At 42.8% G+C, this 22,352-nt stretch overlaps 1 protein-coding gene across 1 annotated transcript in view; it reads left to right on the forward strand.

Moving 5' to 3' along the window:
* Window positions 1-22,352, forward strand: part of slow (slowdown) — a 665,232-nt gene that overhangs the window by 539,301 nt on the left and 103,579 nt on the right. The window contains exons 3-4 of the mRNA XM_067146546.2: window positions 1,071-1,189; window positions 20,474-20,569. Coding sequence (XP_067002647.2) covers window positions 1,071-1,189; window positions 20,474-20,569 — 215 coding nt within the window. The remainder of the gene's footprint in view (window positions 1-1,070; window positions 1,190-20,473; window positions 20,570-22,352) is intronic.

Raw genomic sequence — 22,352 nt, forward strand, 5'->3', positions numbered from 1 at the left:
TACGACACTCGCAAGACTTCAAAAATTTATCCAAGTGGAAAATATAACAAATGACTCTTTTAGTCGTATTCTAACATTTACAAAAACTTAATAGGGGTGATCACTGCGTCGTACATCCCCATTCAAGTACACTTTTAGAGATCATGAAACAAGATATAATAGGTAGTAACATGGAAAGTCACATTACCTCATGTAGTCACACCAGTGTTCGTCATAGGGCTCATTTTTACATTCATGGTTTTACAGATCATTATTATATTTCTTCAGGTTTCCTGGAATAAAGCATAAAAAAAGAAATGCCCTTCACTTTTTTTGATCGCACACGATGGACTGTAATTACTTCCGCACACGAATTACTTGATCACATGAGAATTTATTCAGTACTTTGACCACCCTATCTGGTACAATTATTTCCACTCAAGAAACTATCTCCACATGGAGTCAAGGCCCCAGCCACAATGGCTAAAATCTGCAGTTGAACTTAGTCTACTTTTGTTGTTTGATTTCACAGAGCAGCTCAACAGTTTTTCGTCCGCTTCGTACCATAAATGCCGGAGAAGGAGGCTTCGTCATGGCGTCCCTTCATATTTATACCAGTTACCCCCTCTCTTCGGGTATCTCCCTTTGCCGCCAAGAAAATTTCTATAAATTTTCTGACTTAACTAAACTGTAATTACAAGAGTTTTGAAAGTGACTACATACTTGCTACATTTCTGGCGGTAGTGTTCATGGACATTTAAAATTTATACGGGTTCGATTTGTGGGATAATTGACCTCCTTTGATAGGCACTATATTTTTTTGACTTGGCTTGGGGCACGCCATGTACACGCGCTTTGAAATAGTTCACAAAAATGACTTGAGATTCTTCCGCCGTTGACACGTGCGTCTGACGTCACATATCCCAGAGCGTGGGACCGAAGGTAATCACCCCCTCGTCACGTGTCAAATCCATGCTATCAAGAATCGAACTTCTAAATGAATTGTCAATTTATGCATGATGTTCTTAGGGCACAAAATCATGGGTTCAGTATGTATGTATGAATGCATGTATGTATGTTACTTGTTGCAGGACGGTGTACCATAAGGCGTACCGCACTGTCTACACCACTCAAATGAAGAAGCAGACCTCGTTCGTCTGCTGTCCTGGATGGTCACAATATCCAAAGCACCAACATGGCTGTCGAAAAGGTAAGGAAGAAATCATGCAATATGCTTAGAAGTGAAACACATGAAATATAATGAGCTGTAAAATAGACTAAAAGAAGTCTAAGAACATTCAAGCACAAGATATAATTTGTACAAAGGTAGTTGGCATTGGATTGCATCCTGTCCTTATATTAACACCGAGGTGCTTACAATGATTCCTTTGTGTTACTGTCTGTTCATCAACATTAACTAAAACTCAGAGGACTTCCCCTCTTTTTGAAACTTACAACCTGACTTTTCAACCCATTAATCATCATACCATTTTCTGCTGCCTATCTCTCAACTTTGTCGAGATTTTTTGCAGTCGCTCACTATTCTGTAACTTACTTATTACTCCATACATAATAACGTCATCCGCAGAAAGGATGTAAAAGAGAGGGCGTAAAGTCTCTGGTAAGACCGCATTTAGAGTATGGTTCCAGTGTATGGGACCATCACCAGGAGTACCGGTGCTTGATACGAGAACTGGAAAGCATTGCAAGGAAAGCAGCACGATTTGTTCTGGGTGATTTTCGACAAAACAGTAGTGTTATGAAAATGTTGCAAACTTTGGGCTAGTAAGACTTGGGAGTAAGGAGACGAGATGCTCGAATATGTAGTATGTTTCGTGCTGTCAGTGGAGAGTTGGCGTGGAATGACATAAGTAGACGAATAAGCTTGAGCAGAGCTTTTTAAAGTACGAAAGATCTGAAGATAAAGCTGGAATTCAAGAGGATAAATTGGGGCAAATATTCATTTGTAGACAAGGCGTAAGGGATTGGAATAAATAATCAAGGGAAATGTTCGATAAATGTAAAATTTATTTGAATTTTTTAAAAGAAAAAGCTAGGTAAACAACTGATACGGAATCTGCCACCCGGGTGATTGATTGATTGATTGATTGATTGATTGATTGATTGATTGATTGATTGATTGATTGATTGATTGATTGATTGATTGATTGATTGATTGATTGATTGATTGATTGATTGATTGATTGATTGATTGATTGATTGATTGATTGATTGATTGATTGATTGATTGATTGATTGATTGATTGATTGATTGATTGATTGATTGATTGATTGATTGATTGATTGGTCGAAAAATCCAGCCACACACATCGTCGTCCGACGCGAATGTCCACAAATGCCTTTCTTCAACTCCCCAAAGATGTGAAAAACGCATGGAGAAACAGATTTGGGTTGTAGAGAGATTGCAGAAGAGTTTCTCACCCAAATCCCCCAAACTTATTCCTCACAGAGTTGGAAATGTGGGGGTGGGCATTGTCATGTAAAGGATAATTCCGTTCAATAGCATGTTCGGGCGTTTACACCTTAAGGCGCACCTCAGTTTCTGTAAAGTGTCTTCATAGCACTGTGCATTGATTATGGCCCCATGCTTACCGGTTTTCATTGGACGACGACATGTGGATCTGGGTACAGATGTAGTTCCATCGACAGCCCACCAGAATTTTTAAGAATGGGATCCACGGCCTCATCACCCAGTGGAATAAATGTCTTAAACTTCCGGTTATTACATTTAAGGTACGAAATGTCCTACTATACTTCTTGGAGGGTGACCCGTTTTCATCTATACAACAGAACCAGTGTGTGGCGAGTGGAAAGGTATCCAGCACTTACAGCCTAGACCAATATCGAAACTGAATTTCAGTGCCTCTGCTTATCCCACAAGAAAGGATAAAAGTGAGGGTGAAAGTAAAACTTCGTGCATACCACTGTCCTGGAAGGAGGGGTAGACAATCCCATTCTCTTGTCCATGAAATCAAATATCATCTCCATCTACAGCATCGTCCGCCCATTCACGTGAACTACTCTGGTGTTCATAAACATGCAAACATCATGAGGCATTCGCGATAATCCCCTGATATTCACAGGATATGTTTATTATGCAAGATTTAAGAGGTGACTAGCATTGCTCTATCATAGGAACATGATGTGTAGGATTAGGAACCAAAAGTTTGCAGCCTGCGTACCCCCCACCCCCACCCCCCAACTGCACACACCCCCTCACCGCAACCCCCACCACCTCTCCGGGGAAAACCGTGAACAAGTAGTTGTTCAAGTGACAGTGTCTGAAATGCAGCCTACCATACCTCCTTCCGTGTACAGAATGTCTTCGGGCGTGAACAGTGAACCGGTAAGAAACATGGATTTTTAAGAGCAGCGTGCAAACATATTTTTTTCAGCTTTTGGAGAAAGCACCTGCATGGACTTCCACAATGCTAACGGCAGTGTAGGGTGATTCTACAATCGCGATATCAATAGTATCTGAGTGGCTTCGGATTTTTTTTTTTTTTTATTTGCTAGTTGCTTTACGTCGCACCGACACAGATAGGTCTTATGGCGACGATGGGATAGGAAAGGCCTAGGAGTTGGAAGGAAGCGGCCGTGGCCTTAATTAAGGTACAGCCCCAGCATTTGCCTGGTGTGAAAATGGGAAACCACGGAAAACCATTTTCAGGGCTGCCGATAGTGGGATTCGAACCTACTATCTCCCGAATGCAAGCTCACAGCCGCGCGCCTCTACACTCGGAATTTTTAAGGTGCTGATACTCCATCGTCAATGATTATACTATAAATAAGGATATACAGTAGCTGGAGGTGAAAATATTTGCTCACACAAACAGATGAGTGTAAACATACCCAACATTTTAGCTGCAATTAATTTTAATTTCATGCGCTTAGCAACTGACAAATGCTTGAAAATATCTAAAAATGTATACGCTGATTTCATTGGGTTTGAATGTGCCATGGCCGGTCACGCGGTGTAGGGGTAACGTGCCTGCCTCTTACCTGAAAGACCCGGGTTTGATTCCCGGCCAGATCAGGGAATTTTTACCTGAATCTGAGGGCTGATTCGGGGTCTACTCATACCGAGCGACTTGTCCGTATGGCTAGAGGCGCGCAGCTGCGAACTTATATTCGGGAGATGGTGGATTCAAATCCCACTGTCGGCAGCCCTGGAGATGGTTTTACGTGGTTTCCTATTATCACATCAGGCAAATGCTGGCGCTGTACCTTAATTAAGACCACGGCCGCTTCCTTCAAACTCCTAGCCCTTTCTTTTCCTATCGTCGCCATAAAACCTATCTGCGTCGGTACGGCGTAAAACAAATAGTAAAAAAAGTCTACTCAGTGATTACAGTTCAGAAGCTATTGATAGTGAGATAGCGGCCCCGGTCTAGAAAGCCAAGGATAACGGCTGAGAGGATTCGTCGTGCCGACCACACGACATTTCGTAATCTGCAGGCCTTCGGCCTCAGCAGCGGGCGGTTGGTAGGCCACGACCCCTTGGAGCTGTTGCGCCATGCAGTTTGGTTTGGTTTGAATGTGCTATGACGACTTTCCAACTGAAACTGCGCCACTGTCCGCCAATAACTCTTATTCAGATTCACGATACGAAAGAATGGCGGATGAATGGCATTGATCTCTCGCAGAACGCGAAGGTCGAGGACCACTTATGGTTCATGAATTTTTTTTTTTTTTTTTTTTTTTGCTAGTTGCTTTACGTCGCACCGACTCAGATAGGTCTTATGGCGACGGTGGGACAGGGAAGGGCTAGGAGTGGGTAGGAAGCGGCCGTGGCCTTAATTAAGGTACAGCCCCAGCATTTGCCTGGTGTGAAAATGGGAAACCACGGAAAACCATTTTCAGGGCTGCCGACAGTGGGGTTCGAACCTACTATCTCCCGAATACTGAGTTCATGAACTAGTAAATGTTCATACATGATTTAGATCTTCAATTTCTTTCACTAGAATTATGGTACGTGTTACGGTGCGTAAAATTAAAAAATATGCCCATATGGTCTAACAATGGTCCTGCTATATAACACTCCTGTTCATATACTATCTTCTTTTTTGAATCGTAACTCTACCTTCATCTTCAACCCCTTTAATTGGATTATCTTATTCGACGCATTACTAACATTTTGAGCTTATTATATTTATGATTCATACTGTGACCGTTCACCATCATGCCATGGAGATGTTAGGAGGTCTGGCTAATTATATATGCCGTTTTCCGTAACATCCTGTGACATGTAATGCAGTAGTTAGCATTCTGTATATCAAACCGGAGTATGATCCGCGACGCGCCAGTCCGGAAGGAGCATTTTTCCTACGCTGTAATGAGAAGAGGGCCACGCAGTATTGCTAACCTTGAAACCGCGCTCTCTTTCCGAGCGAGCGAGAAGAGAAGATAAAGCTACACACGGTGATGGAGGTTTTTGGAGACCGGGCCGAATTAAGGTGCGTTAACTTTTGAAAAATAAATGCCCACTATAAATTCAACACTGCATTCATTAGTACCACTTCACCATAATTTACGAAAAAGAGGAAGAAGAATAATAATTCTATATGAGATAATTTTTCTAAATTTATGAAACGGGTCCCATTCGAACCAATTTATTTTATGCTGACTGTCAATGCATATAAATACAATACTTTATTAATGGATCAATAATGACGCCTATCATACAGTAGTACGCAGATCAAAGGCGACTACTGAAATCTGACAACATGTGGAAAAAGGTGGGAGATATTGCATGATGAAACATGACGCGTAATCTTCCAAAAGGACGATTTTAAAATTATGAATAACCTACTGATCGCTTTGGTTTCATATATGTTCAGTAGAAAGTAGAGGTTATAAGCTTTAATTCGATTGTTATCACGTCGTTCAAAGACTTCGATTACCGGACTGTCATTTCCAACAGGGACATAATTCACCTCCCCCCTGACTATTTTGCCCGTAGGCTATAAATATATCCAAGACCCAGACACTGTATCTCATTCTCATCCGTGTACCGGCAGTGGTAACACGTTACCTCATTATCGTCTGTGTAGTGGCAACCCAACATATTACTGTAGAAGTGGAACTTGGATATCAGTGATTTGGATATCAGTGTACAAAGTGTTGTGCCATTGAAGAAACACATCAATGTGATGTAAATATATTTACGGAATAAGTCGTGTGGTACGAGTTAATGTACATAATTGCCGAATAGAAGCCTTAATTTGGCATTTTAACATCACAATCGTCGAAGATAGTTAATTATGACTTATGGTGCAATCACCAACGGAGGGCTAACGCTTCAGGTTATTTAGCGTGGTGAGACAGTTAATTAATATATGCAGGGGCTAATTATCACCGCTCCTGAGCATTTAAGAACGAGTGACATTTAGCAAAAATTAAATAACTGTTCTTGACAAAATTAATATTCGCATCCTCCAGGGACATTCGTTGTGATAGTCTGTGTGACGGTCAGGGAATGAACAGTGATTTTACAACTTATCACTACTTGCGTTAATCTGTTTGAACTTAAGAGTGGATCTTGTTACTTATTCTTCATTTTTCTGTATGTTCGTGAGTGGTCGTCGAACCCAAGACTCGGAGCCTACAAGAGTCGCGCCTGAGTGCCTGCAATCAGCTTTACAAGGATCGTCCCGAAATTCAACTGAGAAAACAGCAGTTCGAGTCATGGATCGTCGTATGAAGAAGAAGCAAGGACTACTAGGAACAAGAATATTCATCATGCTCGTGTAAAGATCTAAGATGTACCCTAGATGACAGCAAGCCTTACTTACCAAGTGTTAAGTACATACTTTTATATACCCTAAACACGAGAGATGCATGTCAGTAATAATAATATTTGTAAATATTATAATGTCATAATTAAATATTAAATATGTAGGGAACATTATGCGCGTATGACTGGGAAAGAGTATTGTGCACCTGTTTGGATGAACAGTCATCATACAAGGCTTGTTGACACCCAGCTTAATACCACAATGCGCATCATATCTGGCGCAATCACATCTACTCCAGTTCATTGGCTTCCACTGCTAACTGGTATAATGCCACCTGATCTACGCCGATCTAATGCCCTTATGAAGGAATTTCACAAGATCTCAAGAAATCCTAGTCTACCCGTGAATAGTGACCTGCCACTTCTGAATCTTAACAGACTAAAATCACGCCATCCAACTCTGCGTGATGCCTCTAACATGGATGCTAAAGATTTTAAATCTCTTGATGAGTGGAAAAGTAGATGGGAAGCAGCAACGGATGTGCGCCTTCATACCTTCTTCTCAGGTCCCAGACTTCCAAGTGGATCCCACCTACCACGCAAGACCTGGACTGCCCTGAATAGAATCAGAACAGGACATGGTCGGTGCAGAGCCGCTCTCCATAAGTGGAAAAAGCTACCTAACCCAGACTGTGACTGCGGAGCTCCACACCAGACTGTTCGTCATATCGTCAGGGAATGTAGGATTCGAGCCTATCACGGTGATGAGGATGACTTCCTGCTGCTAACTCCGGATGCTGCACGCTGGATCGAAGAATTAGACATTCAATTGTGAAGCACAAGTTGCTTTGTTTCTCAGCTGTAAATATGTATATATGTATATTACTGATTATGTCTGTATAAGCCATACGCTAAATAAATAATAATAAATCAAGTGATTTTTAAGATAATCATTGATATTTAACAAAAATTCATTTGCATGAATTATTATATAGACTTCAAAGTTCTTAGCTTATATGAACTATCTTTGGGAAGAACGGCAAGTTAGCTAGATTTATATTTCTTCGTCTGGTTAAGATATTCAGAGTAGTTTGGATATAAATGATACGTATGAGATTCGGGTATTTGTAATCCCGGATAATATTAGATAATCATTGGAGTTGATCCAAACCGAGGTGTAATTAATTTATAATTATACATGAAATTGTGAGAATAAAATAACCTGAAATAATGGGGTTTTCTCTGTGAATTAAATAACCGGATTGAGATACGATGCCAAGACATGAGAAGGCGAAGCTGTAACATGTTTTGTTGTTGGAGTGATAAGGAAGAATAAATAATTATAGCTGTTGTGAGATATTAAATTGGGCTGAATATATAGCCAGATAACGAGTAATAAGAAATAATGGCTTTCAAGTGAGTGCATACTTGACAATAAGCCGGGTTGATATGTAAGGAAAATGAAAGGAAGGGGTGACGGACGATTTATGGTATCCACAACCCAGGACTAGTCACAGCTGTTATTGTGATTGACAGGTATATGCTGGTCGACCGTAGGCCGAGCAAACTTTGCAGTCTCCAGCAAAACGATGTTAGTGGTCCAAGCTCTTTTCATTCACCGAAGTAGTCTCAATCCTATTATAATTATACGTTGCGAGTAACACGGATAATTTCCGGATTTTGTGAAGGATAGATCCCTTCTCGTGCTAAGCATTAATTTAGCCTCTGATTGGAGTCCAAAAATTTTTACCTTGGAAGCCGAAGCCTGTTGGTTCGAATGATGCTGGAGCGAAGATTTAACCAGATATTATGGCTTGGTTAAGCCATATCTTCAAGATGTGTTGTGTAAATATATTTGATATTTTTATATATATGTTTCTGTGTGTTTTATTATTTCCCAAAGTGATATGGTGATGGGTTTGATTCCAGCTTTGACTGATTTTTCTTTAAATATATAATTTGTTAGGTAAACCCAGGATACGCACATATATGTTCAGCGTGTATGTTCATCGTAAGTGTTCAATGTAAATATACATTTGTCGTGGTCAAATGGATCACATGTTCGATACTCGGCAATACAATCTCGTGTGTATAACATATGTGCTTATATTGTGTTATAATTTTTTTTCTCTCTATCCAAATCATGACTAACAAATAAAGGATACCTGGTTCTTACCCAGGAGGCTCGAGTTCGATCCCCGGTACCGGAACAATATTTAATATCCATTTGTGACGAGAGTTTAATAAATAAAGGATACCATTCAATATCCATTTTTATAAAATAAATAACTCATTTATCAGTGTATGCTGATCGATTTAATTGATGCACGTCAAGAATTAATATGCCAAGACAATTTCAAGAAAAGAAGGCATATAATGTATATAATTGTGTCAGTTTAATTGTTTCTTTGCTCATATGTTGAGATAGAACATTATTTGTGTGGTTCACATCAGTATAAATAAAAATGTTTAGAATATATACTTGAACGGAGATTCTACTCATTTAACAAATATTAGCATATTCCTCTCATATTATAGAATCCTTCTTTTATTATTTTAGATAGTGCCTATTTTATTTCTTTATCGAACATTCCATTACCCATATTGCTCTACGAATTCAGCCGGTGATCTTATGAAAGTAGGGAGGATGAGACTTCAAGCCTGGTAAGTGACTTCTGGCGGTTCTCATCCAAATGTTCCATCTGTACATCTGTTTGTGAAACCAAGTTAAATAATATTGCCCTAATTATACCCAGAGTAAGCCTCATTTGTTGCCCAACTAACGGGGCCAGTTCCATTTTGTCGCCTGTTGTGTTCAGAGCTGGTTCATACTTAATTTGGTGCGACGATTAAAGCCCTAACGGTTACAATACAGTATGTTGGAAGTTTAAATTCAAGCTTGGGAAACCTAGTTATAACGGCAGTGATGTCATACTATGGTGCCCCCTGAGACAGAACTAAAGCAGCTTCTTTTTTCGGCAGCTTACAGAGGGTTCTGCATTTCTACAGTTGGCAACATTTCATTATCTTGATCTGGTATCAGTTGGTATTCCCCATGCATTTTTTCGCCCTTCTTTAGGCATACGATTTGCGTCCGGCAGTCAGAGGAATGAGCTATCAGTTCATTGTTGTCCTAGCAGCGTTTTGTCCTATTAAACATCACGCGAGTGGACTACTCTGTAAATGTAACTGGTCAGGAGAACGGGATGGGCTCCTATGGCATGTTAATTGAGATTGAACTTGTCCCCTGTAGGTGACGTTACGGTCCACGTACGTACCGAAAATCCGAATGGAGTGACTACGGCTTAACTGCTCTGCATTCGGAAGGCGGTTGGTTCAATACTCCCCCGTCGGCTGTCCTGATAATGGTTTTCTGTTGTTTCCCACTCTCTTTTCCACGCAAATGCCACAGCCAATTCCTTTTCTTTTGCCCTTCATTGCGCTGAAAATCACTAGGCCTATACATCTCCTGGTCAGAGAGGGTGTTACCGGTGGTGGTGGTGGTGGTGGTGGTGGTGATTATTGTTTTAAGAGGAAGTACAACTGGGCAACCATCCTCTATATAACACTAATCAGAGAGAAGAAATGGAAGGGATCCGACACTTCGAAAGATGAAGATATCGGCCAAAGGAAGACAAGGGCCACAAAGGGCGTGAAAATGAAAGACTCCCTGGCCCTCGCAAACCTAATAGCGTCGGGGTCGGAAAAGAACAAGAGTTGACCAAGAAAGGTCGGATAGGATAGATGAACGTGGGGAGCCTGGCACAAGTAAGTGGAAGCAATGCCAGGACTCAGCTAAGGGCCCCGTGGTCGCCAACCCACGCTCCGAAGTTCAGAGATCCTGAGATCTGTTACCGTCTAAGTGGCCCCTTCAGAGTACGGAATGAAAGCCACAAAAGAAATCATCTTCCTTTCTTCGCCAAAGTTTTTCCTGTTTATCTGTTCCACTCTCTCTCTCTCTGTGTGTGTGTGTGTGTGTGTGTGTGTGTGTGTGTGTGTGTGTGTGTGTGTTTGTTTGTTTGTTTGTTTGTTTTATGTCCCTCAATAAGAAATTTCGCCCTAGTGGTTGATTAGCCCTACCGAGCTAGCCGGTTAGAGGAACTCTTTCTTGGGCCTACTGACCCAGAGCTCAGCCGAGAAGTCGTTTTACTAGCGCACGGACTAGGTTTTCCTCGACTATCACAATTCCGTCGAGTAGGTGTCAATTCAGTCCGTAACAAATTGCCCAGGTGTTCATTTCGCAGTAGAATGCCGAGTTTACTGTCGCACTCTCTCCGTTAACACTTTGGTATACCCCCACTCCCCTTCGTCCTTGCTTAGTCTAGCTCGTTCGTGTGCATTTTGGTTCTACGACGTGCCATCCGATCTCTACTAGTTTATGTTGGAATTTTCTTACCTTGTCTTCGAATATTCCTCTTCTTCCCACAACACAGCAGCAGATCCTGTGCTACGAGGACAATATTGATTTAACGCAATGTGTAATAAACTAATAAACGAGCAAGTACAATTGAATGATATATCTTCAGTGTAGTTACCCATAAAGTCTATCACATTTTGCCAAATGTCGCGAAGCCATTGAGGATCGTTGGTAAGGCGTTCTCTGTTGATGACAGCGACGGAGCGTCCTACTGCACGGCCTCGCAGGGGTTCCTTCAACTTCGAAACCAGGTCGAAGCCACTAGGACTCATGTCTGGTAAGTACGGAGGATGTTCCAAGATGTTGAGAAATGGACAGCTGACTTGTGCGGTGTAAATCCGTAGTCTCATTCCGATCCGCACGGAACACCTTGGCCCATCGGGCAACCGTCCTTTACAGCAATGCATTCTCGTCACAGGCTTCACGTAATCCTCGATAATATTCTGATGCATTTTTACCATGGGAAACCTCGATTTTCATCCACGAACACTGATCACATTTCGAAAACATGCTTTAGAGTGGTGAAATCGATACTCTTCACTTCAACGCCACAAATCAACAACACTCCCAACTAGATGCTCCCAAATGCACACTACACATCGAAAATAGTGTCACCTGACCGCTCCCATGTCCTATTTGTGCATGCCTGATCTCCTGCGAGTGTCTGGACTTCGTAGCCACTACTTTATCTACCTAAAACACAAGCGTTGCACCCTCTGCCAGATCCACCGTCGCGGTTCTTGAAGTCTTTACCTGTAACCAAGCACATAAACAGGGTAGTAACACCCAAGCCAGGTGGATCTAGGTTTCCTTTTAACGAGATTTTACGGTCAGTCGAGAAGAGAACGCTTTACTGGTATGGGCATGTATGTAAGATAGAAACTGTAAGGAATCCGAAGGCAGTGATGAGGGCACGACTGGAGGGAAGACAAGGTGGATGACGCCCAAAACTGCAGTGGCAGGAATATGCCGAGAGGCTTGTTGCTAGACGAGGAAATATATTACCAGAAATGCGTCGCCACGCTGAAGACAGGAAAACATAGGCCTATGCAAGGTGGTTGAAGGACTCCGGCACCTAACAGCATAACAATTTGGAGAAAGAAGAAGTACTATTGTCAGGGATCTTATAACTTTTCATTTCTTTTGAAAATATAGTCTGGGATTAGCACTTGTATCCAATAAACTGAATATGTACTTAATTAATTCTCTATTTACTTGTTATTATTTATTCTTTTCGATTTTGGCCATGTTAGGACCACAGAAAGTAACCCTATGCATTCACCTTGAACCTTCTTTTCTTGACTTCCAATAGTTCTTCATCCTTTCGCTTTACTGTTTCCTCCTCCATATTTTGTCCAGATATGATTTCCTTTCCTCTTTTCTTTCTCCTGGAATCCCTTGAAATTTGTTATCAGTCTTATGCAAGTTCCTCTGTCTTGTATTATATCTTCTGTTATTCCTCATTGTTCTTATAAATAGTCACAAAATTATTTTGACTTTGTAGTTTTAATGAAGTATCATCACCCCCACATAGGATAATATTGTAATTGACTTCTCATTTCTACACCAGGTAAATATTTGGTCTGTACTTTGTTTAAGGCTACGGCCTCTAATCTTCCCAATCCTAATCCTTTTCCGTTCTTGCGTCACGGAAAACCTTCTGTGTGTTAGAGCGACGTTAAACCACTAGCCAAATAAATAGTGTTCACGTCTTTATCATTGTTAATTGTAAAGAGTTTTTCTGTAAAGAATAGGTTCGGATTAGCCCCCATATAAAAGGAATAGGTACTGAAGGGAATTTGCTTAGTGAGTTAAGGCTATTGCCCCTTCTATATTTAAACCTGCATGGAGCATGCTTGAATGATTATTCTATTTGCATAATAAATATGTTCTGTGATTTCTGTTTTTGGTAATCATTAGGGCTCGGAAGTTAAGGAAAAATCCTCGAATATCCGAATACGAGGCCCATCGTAATATATATTCCTGCTCACTGTAGGCCAGAATGGTGGATTTTATTTGTCATTTTTGGCCTTTTCCGGCTTTTTTTGCTTATTGGTCCTTTTTTAGCCTTTTTAGGTCTTAACGGCTTTTTTTTAAACTTCACTGCCCGTTCTCAATTCGAATCATTAGTAGTTCATTCAACACTTCTTAAACATGTTTTCTCTAGTGAATACATATACACTGACTGACAGAGCAAATGCAACACCAAGAAGGAGTGGTCAGAACTTTATGCCAATTGCAGGGTAGACTGACGTCACTGAGGTATGCTCATGATGTGAAATGCGCCGCTATGCTGCGCACGTAGCGAACGATAAATGGGACACGGCGTTGGCGAATGGCCCACTTCGTACCGTGATTTCTCAGCCGACAGTCATTGTAGAACGTGTTGTCGTGTGCCACAGGACACGTGTATAGCTAAGAATGCCAGGCCGCCGTCGACGGAGGCATTTCCAGCAGACAGACGACTTTACGAGGGGTATGGTGATCGGGCTGAGAAGGGCAGGTTGGTCGCTTCGTCAAATCGCAGCCGATACTCATAGGGATGTGTCCACGGTGCAGCACCTGTGGCGAAGATGGTTGGCGTAGGGACATGTGGCACGTGCGAGGGGTCCAGGCGCAGCCCGAGTGACGTCAGCACGCGAGGATCGGCGCATCCGCCGCCAAGCGGTGGCTGCCCCGCACGCCACGTCAACCGCCATTCTTCAGCATGTGCAAGACACCCTGACTGTTCCAATATCGACCAGAACAATTTCCCGTCGATTGGTTGAAGGAGGCCTGCACTCCCGGCGTCCGCTCAGAAGACTACCATTGACTCCACAGCATAGACGTGCACGCCTGGCATGGTGCCGGGCTAGAGCGACTTGGATGAGGGAATGGCGGAACGTCGTGTTCTCCGATGAGTCACGCTTCTGTTCTGTCAGTGATAGTCACCGCAGACGAGTGTGGCGTCGGCGTGGAGAAAGGTCAAATCCGGCAGTAACTGTGGAGCACCCTACCGCTAGACAACGCGGCATCATGGTTTGGGGCGCTATTGCGTATGATTCCACGTCACCTCTAGTGCGTATTCAAGGCACGTTAAATGCCCACCGCTACGTGCAGCATGTGCTGCGGCCGGTGGCACTCCCGTACCTTCAGGGGCTGCCCATTGCTCTGTTTCAGCAGGATAATGCCCGCCCACACACTGCTCGCATCTCCCAACAGGCTCTACGAGGTGTACAGATGCTTCCGTGGCCAGCGTACTCTCCGGATCTCTCACCAATCGAACACGTGTGGGATCGCATTGGACGCCGTTTGCAAACTCTGCCCCAGCCTCGTACGGACGACCAACTGTGGCAAATGGTTGACAGAGAATGGAGAACCATCCCTCAGGACACCATCCGCACTCTTATTGACTCTGTACCTCGACGTGTTTCTGCGTGCATCGCCGCTCGCGGTGGTCCTACATCCTACTGAGTCGATGCCGTGCGCATTGTGTAACCTGCATATCGGTTTGAAATAAACATCAATTATTCGTCCGTGCCGTCTCTGTTTTTTCCCCAACTTTCATCCCTTTCGAACCACTCCTTCTTGGTGTTGCATTTGCTCTGTCAGTCAGTGTATTTGAACCATATCTGAAAAGAATACGAAAAGTGGTACGAGGGCTGGAACGGGGTCCACTCAGCCTCGAGAGGTCAACTGAGAAGAGGGGATTCGATTCCCACCTCAGTCATCCTCGAAGTGGTTTTCCGTGGTTTTCCACTTCTCCTCCAGGCAAATGCCGGGTTGGTACCAAACTTAAGGCCGTGGCCACTTCTTTTCCTCTTCCTTAGTCTATCATCCCTTCCAATCTCAACCCCCTCCCCACATGGCCCCTGTTTAGCATAGCAGGTGAGACCGGCTTGCGAGGTACTGGCCCTCCTCCCCCGTTTTATCCTCCGACCCAAAGTCTCACGCTCCAAGACACTACTCTTGAAGCTGTAGAGGTGGGATCCCTCGCTGAGTCCGAGGGAAAACCAACCCTGGAGGGTAAACAGATTAAGAAAGAAAGAAAAAGATCTGAAAAGAGAGAAAAATTCAATGAAAAATGAAACTGGTGCTTGAAAACACCAGGGGTATAAAATTATGTGCAAGATAAGTGAAATACTGAAATGAGAAATTTTTGATGTGCGCGCTTGTGAAGAGGAAGATCTCACTTGCGTCAAGTATGAACCCTTAACATCCGTTGATGTTTCTGGGTGTCTTGCAACGTGCTGTCAGAAAACCGACGATCTTTTATACTTAAGAACCTGGAGAAGACAATCGTGATATACTCCAAAGCCAACTGAGTAAGGTTTCCGTATTCCAATTTCTGTAACCTTCGTATGGTTAAGCCAACTATGAAAGTTAGGAGTCTGGCACATGTAAGTGGAAGCAATGCCATGACTCAGCTGAGGGCCCCGTGGTCGCCAACCCACGTCCCCTAGTCCCTATGGCCCTTTTAGTCGCCTCTTACGACAGGCATGGGATACCGTGGGTGTTATTCTACCATTCCCACCCACAGGAGTTTACCGACACGAGACTGAAGTATTTGAGCACCTTCAAATAGCACCGGACCGAGCCAGAATCTAACCTACCAAGTTGGGGTCAGGAGGCCAACGCCTCAACCGTCTGAACCGCTCAGCGCGACTGAAATTTAAGAGAAACAAATAAAGATGTAGGAAACTAATACAGGACTAAAGAGTAACAGGTCGTATAAAACGTGTTTTGGTCAATATATTACATATCATTAGGAGGATTGACCAACAGCAAGAACATATTTCAACCATAAAATTATACGAGCTACGGTATTAAAGCTCCTTTTAGGATAGAAACTGAACACTAGTAACTGGATAATGATGTCGTCAACATTCAGAAATGACAGAATATTCAAAATGTGCATACTTACAATAAAAGAAGAGCGTTGCCAATTCTTAACGGTACTGTAGAAACAACTTCAGCGCAGGTCAGTCATAGAGAATAAACTGAACGAGTTCCTGAATGGACGTCATTTGTTTATAGTTCTCCGCTTATGGCGTGAAGTGTCAGGAGGCATTCAACTCATCGAATACCATTGTGCCAAGCTGCCAGTAAATTATTTGTTACAGCAAAGCTGGTTGACCTTAAAGGGAACTCCATCGTAAAGTGGAAGATGTACGTTCCCATATTCTTAATTATGAGTCGTAAGTGACGTGTAGGCATTTATGATGCTTGACACGCCTTTCCTTCAAGCCAAGATCGTTGTTACTTCAAGGGCTCCTTCAGGGAATAATAGAATTATTTTCTTCCAATTAATTGCTCCAAGTCTTCTAGCAAAAGATCATAAGCGAGCTAGGTACGAGTGTTAATCCGTAACAGCAGAGAACAATATGAGAGCTACTTACTTTAATATTATCTTGTTCGACTTATTCAATAGCCCCATATTTATTCTCCTAAGGTAAATTTGGGTCATTCTTTACAATAGCTTGATAGAAATACGGAATGGAGGGCTGCCTAGTCTTTGTAACAAAGGCGTGCTCGATTCACTTGGAGAGACGTATATTGACTTTTTGATTTGGAAGTCGAGAAATCTAGAAAGGAATATCTGACGCCAGGATTCACTCATCCTAAAACAGAAATGAGTAATAGGTTAATTTCCGAGGACAAAGGTGACCGGACATAGAGCTAATCACTCTGTCTCACTTAGTACCGACCTTATGGACAGTGGAAGCCATTACCTTCCACACTACATAGGTCGTCATGGTCGTCAAGCTATTATTATTATTATTATTATTATTATTATTATTATTATTATTATTATTATTATTATTATTATTATTGAAATGAAAACCTACAACCTGTTTTCCAGTCAGTGACCGGGTCAGGGATGGAATGAATGAAGCCTCCATCTTGCGGCGAGGATAGGAATTGTGCCGGCTGCCGAAGCTTGTCGCACTCCTCTGGGGCAATGATTAATGACTGACAGATGAAATGAAATGTTATTGGAGAGTGTTGCTGGAATGAAAGATGACAGGGAAAACCGGAGTACACGGAGAAAAACCTGTCCCGCCTCCGCTTTGTCCACCACAAATCTCACATGGAGTGACCGTATTATTATTATTATTATTATTATTATTATTATTATTATTATTATTATTATTATTATTATTATTATTATTATTATTATTAACTGTGGTTACACCGTATCATAGTCAGTAAATATGAGACCATACATTTAAATTCTGATTGCAGGTAGAATTTAGAATTTATTGCTTAATCATAATCACTGCAATACGTGCTGGATAATCGAATGCTGAGATCTCACATCTTCATTTCTCACAATAAACTAGGACTCTGGATTGATGGATCAATCACCTCTTAGATCTTAGTACCACAGTGTTCAACCAATTTCACATATCTTTGACTGCTGATTGTCTTAACGCCACACTTTCAAATGATATTACTGTATATATCTTTGATTGCTGAGTGTCCTAGTCCTCAGATTCTCATCAGATTCTTTGAATTATTGAATGCCTTTGTTTCCCTGTCTTCTTACTTTTGTTTAATGAACAACATATCTACGAGTTGTTGAGTATTTTCGTTCCAGTATTATACTGGGTCATCTTAATATAGCTTAATATAGTTCCTGGATCACTGAACGATTTTTAAATAGCTCAGCGATTCTTTGTCAACTCCCCCACATTTCCTAGGTTTCTGCCTGCCTGAGTTCCTTTACAACTCAGCACCTTACTGCAAACACTATAAATTTTTTCAAAGTCTTCAGTATCCTGGTACACATATTTTGAAAGCTTGCAGTGAGCACTGTGACGTTTATCGGGTAGTGAGTAATTCTTTTCGCACATGCTGGTGCCATGGGTAGGCAAGTATCTCGCACCCGTGCACAGCTCCTGCACACGTGCAGATCAGTTGTCATTGGCTCGCACATTTCCCCATCAAGGTCAACTTACCCTCCTACATCGCTATCCGCTCTGCCAGTGTGTTCCCTCTTAAAGCCTTCCCCAGAGCGTCTTCTTCCTCTATCGTGTTCATTTCTTTCAGAATTCGGCTCCCTGGCTAAATGGTTAGCATGCCTGCCTTTGTTCCAAAGGGGTCGCGGGTTCTATTCTCAGTTGGGTCGGGGATTTTAACTTTAATTGGTTAATTCCTCTGGCTTGGGACTAGATGTTCATCTTAGGTAGGGCCCCATCCCCAGAGACGCGTAGGTCGCCAATACAGCGTCTACTCGAAAGACCCGCAATAGACCTTTCGGGAGGCCATGCGCTATTAAACAATGGGGGAGGTGTTACCCGACCCCCAATGGAATGTTTATAAATGAAAATATACTGAAACTGATAATAACCAAGTGGAAAGAGATTCGAGGGGTTGACTCTTTTGAACATTCACAGACACATAATTGTAAAACCAAGAGATTTCTTGAATCTATTTTTAAGGAGCCGCGAAAGTTGGATTTTAGACTTAAATTTGAACATACCGTTCCCCGTAAAACTATTCACCTTGATGAAATGAAATGGCGTATGGCTTTTAGTGCCGGGAGTGTCCGAGAACCTGTTCGACTCGCCAGGTGCATGTCTTTTGATTTGACTCCCGTAGGCGACCTGCGCGTCGTGATGAGTGAAAACGACACATATACCCAGCCCCCGTGCTAGCGAAATTAACCAGTGATGGTTAAAATTTCCAGCATTGCCGGGAATCGAACCCAGGACCCATGTGACCAAAGGCCAGCACGCTAACCATTTAGACAACATTGATTATACTGTTTTCGTTCGGTACTTTAATGTAAGATTCTGTAGTGTACCGGTACTGCAATCTGAATATCAACACAATTTCCTTGTATCAGTGTCCTTATAATAACACTGACACAAGCACAAGCACTTTCATTATGTTCTACCATCATTTTGTAACGTCCAGCTCCATGGCTAAATGGTTAGCGTGCTGGCCGTTGGCCACAGGGGTCCCGGGTTCGATTCCAGGCAGGGTCGGGAATTTTAACCATAATTTGTTAATTCCCCTGGCACGGGGGCTGAGTGTATGTGTCATCATCATCATTTCATCCTCATCCCAACGCGCAGGTCGCCTACGGGAGTCAAATCAAAAGACCTGCACCTGGCGAGCCGAAGTTCTCGGACACATCCCGGCACTAAAAGCCATGCGCCATTTCATTTCATAATTTTGAAACTATAACCCCGCCCGCCATCGGTCGATCCTGTTTCTATCAGGCTTCAGTCAGTAAGTACTGAGTAGGACCAAGAGAAAGCATTGCAAAATTACAATTTCATTAATCAAGAACCATTTCATATAGCTATTGACTAGTCGAAGAAACAATAACTTTAAAGTCTAGGATAATATTTCTGCACACGCAAACATCCACGTAGATTAACGTCTGTAAAGTTTACTCGCAACCTCGATTCATTAGTTTTCACAAAGTAACGGGAAACTTCCTCATTTCCCTAGTATGCTTCTTCAGTGACGCCTAGGTTATCTATGACAGCTGTCAAAGCGGAGCTTCGGAGGATCAAACCAGCCTTCGGGATGAACACCCAACATACAATAACATAATGTAAATGTATATACGTGGAACCAAGCTTCTGATGGCCAACGAGTATACGGACACATAGAAAATGTTAGGAGTTGTACCTTTTAAGTAAAGAGTAACTGAACCTCTTAGTCACTTTAACGTGACGACGTGTTCAAATCTCGAAATGTGAACACAAGAACGTTTGAACCACCACTTGCCTACCTCGTCCACACAACAGCTGCTACGATATCTTCGCCAGGAGCTAGGTGATGTGCTTTTACATGCATGCAGCGTCGCCGTGCAGCACCGTGCACACACTTCTCTTTCCACAATCAAGATCAATCACTCACTACTGATCTGCATTTAGGCCAGTCGCTCAGGTGGCAGATTCCCCATCTGTTGTTTACCTAGTCCTTTATTAAATAATTATGAAGAATTTGAAAAGTTACTGAACATCTCTCTTGTTGAATTCCAACTTTATCTTCATATTTTGATCTTTCCTACTTTTAGAAACACCATTCAAACTTATTCGTCTGCTAACGTCATTACACATCATCTCTCCGCTGACAGCTCGGAACATATCACTTAGTCGAGCGTCTCGCGTCCTTTCTCCCAAACTCTGTAACATCTTCGTAACGCTACTATTTTAGCAGAAAGCAATGTGCAACGTTTGCCCTCCCCTGTGCTAGTCCTTAGTAAACGTCGTCAATACCTCAAGGTTCTCCTTTTTCCATTTCCCACATCGTAGTGCCTATTTATAAGAATGTGATTTAATTGTGAATCAGTGCCTATAGTGTGTTCCCTGTTGCAGCCATCTGCTCGCGACCATGCCAGAATGGAGGTTCCTGTGTCCGACCTGAGTCTTGCGTATGTTCTGCGGGCTTCACAGGAAAGTACTGTGAGACAGGTGAGTGAACTTTACTGAAGTACAGTAAGTATCCTATTAACAAGGGAGACGTATTGTTTCTCATGGTGTTTAATGTTGATGTATTAACAATATTCAATCATAAAAATAGTATGGAGATTATTTGGAAACAAACATCATCTGCATCTTGACCCTCGTTGCACACCTCCCCAAGCCAGCATCATAATAGGGCACAGGATGCAGCAACTTGACGGCGACGAAGAGATATCTGGTTGGCCGGGGACGAGGCAGAAACACGGAGCCTAAGCGAGATGGTGTGAATCTGCTGTGACTCTCCTGCGGAGAGGCCGGATGAATTTACCACCTCACTGCCGTCATCGAACAGGTGCGATGGTCGTCCGAATTGCCAGAATTTCCGGAATGCCGGATGGGGAGGATGGCGGCCCTGGTCAACACCATCCAGTTCAGATGTGCCAACCTTTGAAGTGGGTTTTTCGGTAATTTCCTCCCAACCTCCAGAAGATCTCCGAGTCAAATCCAAAACATTCTCCTTCCTTCTCGATAACAACACCCCCTTGTCCTTCCCGACAGCAATCTATTCTAAAGTATTACAGTGCTTGTGAGTTAGCAACGGTACTACACATATTACACAATAAAAGCTGCACACATTATTAGTTAGTTCAATCATAAAATATTCTTTGTAGCTCGTTTCGCACCCAGCAGCTTCTTTTCAGGAAGGGTTTTCTTGAAGCATCATTCCACTGTGATGATAATTTCGCCTTCTGAACCTTGAGCGATGCCAGTGTAGATATATTTAATGTAAGCCTGAATTCCCTCTGATTTTTTCGATCAACACTGAAAACTCTTTCTGTCGGGGAGTTAATGTCAGGTACACTTGAATCTGCAAATACAACATTATTTAAAGTTTTATAGTGGATAATATCCCCTTCATTCACAATGAATTTCACAACACTCACGAGTAGCAAATAAAAGTTAAACTCGTGTCCTCATCCCGAGGTGGTGCAGCTCTTTTCGGTCACACACCCAATGGAGGTGAGCTGCATGTACCATTCAGCCACATACCAGCCCTCCTGCCATTCTTAAATTTCTGGCAGTACCGGGAATCGAACCCGGGCCTCCAAGGACGGCAGCTAATAATGCTAACCGTTACGCTACGGAGGCGGACGAGTAGCAAAAGAAAGTAACGATCATAGCACCATTGCCAACACACAAGCACTGAAGTGGGGAGGGTTAAGTAGCAATGCTCGAAAGAATTTAATTTTCCTTCTTTCCTTTCTTCATCATCATCATCATCATCTGTTTACCCTCCAGGTTCGGTTTTTCCCTCGGACTTAGCGACGGATCCCACCTCTACCGCCTCAAGGGCAGTGTCCTGGAGCTTCAGACTCTTGGTCGGGGGATACAACTGGGGAGTATGACCAGTACCTCGCCCAGGCGGCCTCACCTGCTATGCTGAACAGGGGCCTTGTTGAGAGATGGGAAAGATTGGAAGGGATAGGCAAGGAAGAGGGAAGGAAGCGGGCGGCCGTGGCCTTAAGTTAGGTACCATCCCGGCATTCGCCTGGAGGAGAAGTGGGAAACCACGGAAAACCACTTCGAGGATGGCTGAGGTGGGAATCGAACCCACCTCTACTTAGTTGACCTCCCGAGGCTGAGTGGACCCCGTTCCAGCCCTCGTACCACTTTTCAAATTTCGTGGCAGAGCCGGGAATCGAACCCGGGCCTCCGGGGGTGGCAGCTAATCACGCTAACCACTACACCACAGAGGCGGACTTTCCTTTCTTCCCATCGCAAATTATTTTTG

The sequence above is a fragment of the Anabrus simplex genome, chromosome 4 (assembly GCF_040414725.1).
Source record: "Anabrus simplex isolate iqAnaSimp1 chromosome 4, ASM4041472v1, whole genome shotgun sequence".
NCBI classification, from domain to species: domain Eukaryota; kingdom Metazoa; phylum Arthropoda; class Insecta; order Orthoptera; family Tettigoniidae; genus Anabrus; species Anabrus simplex.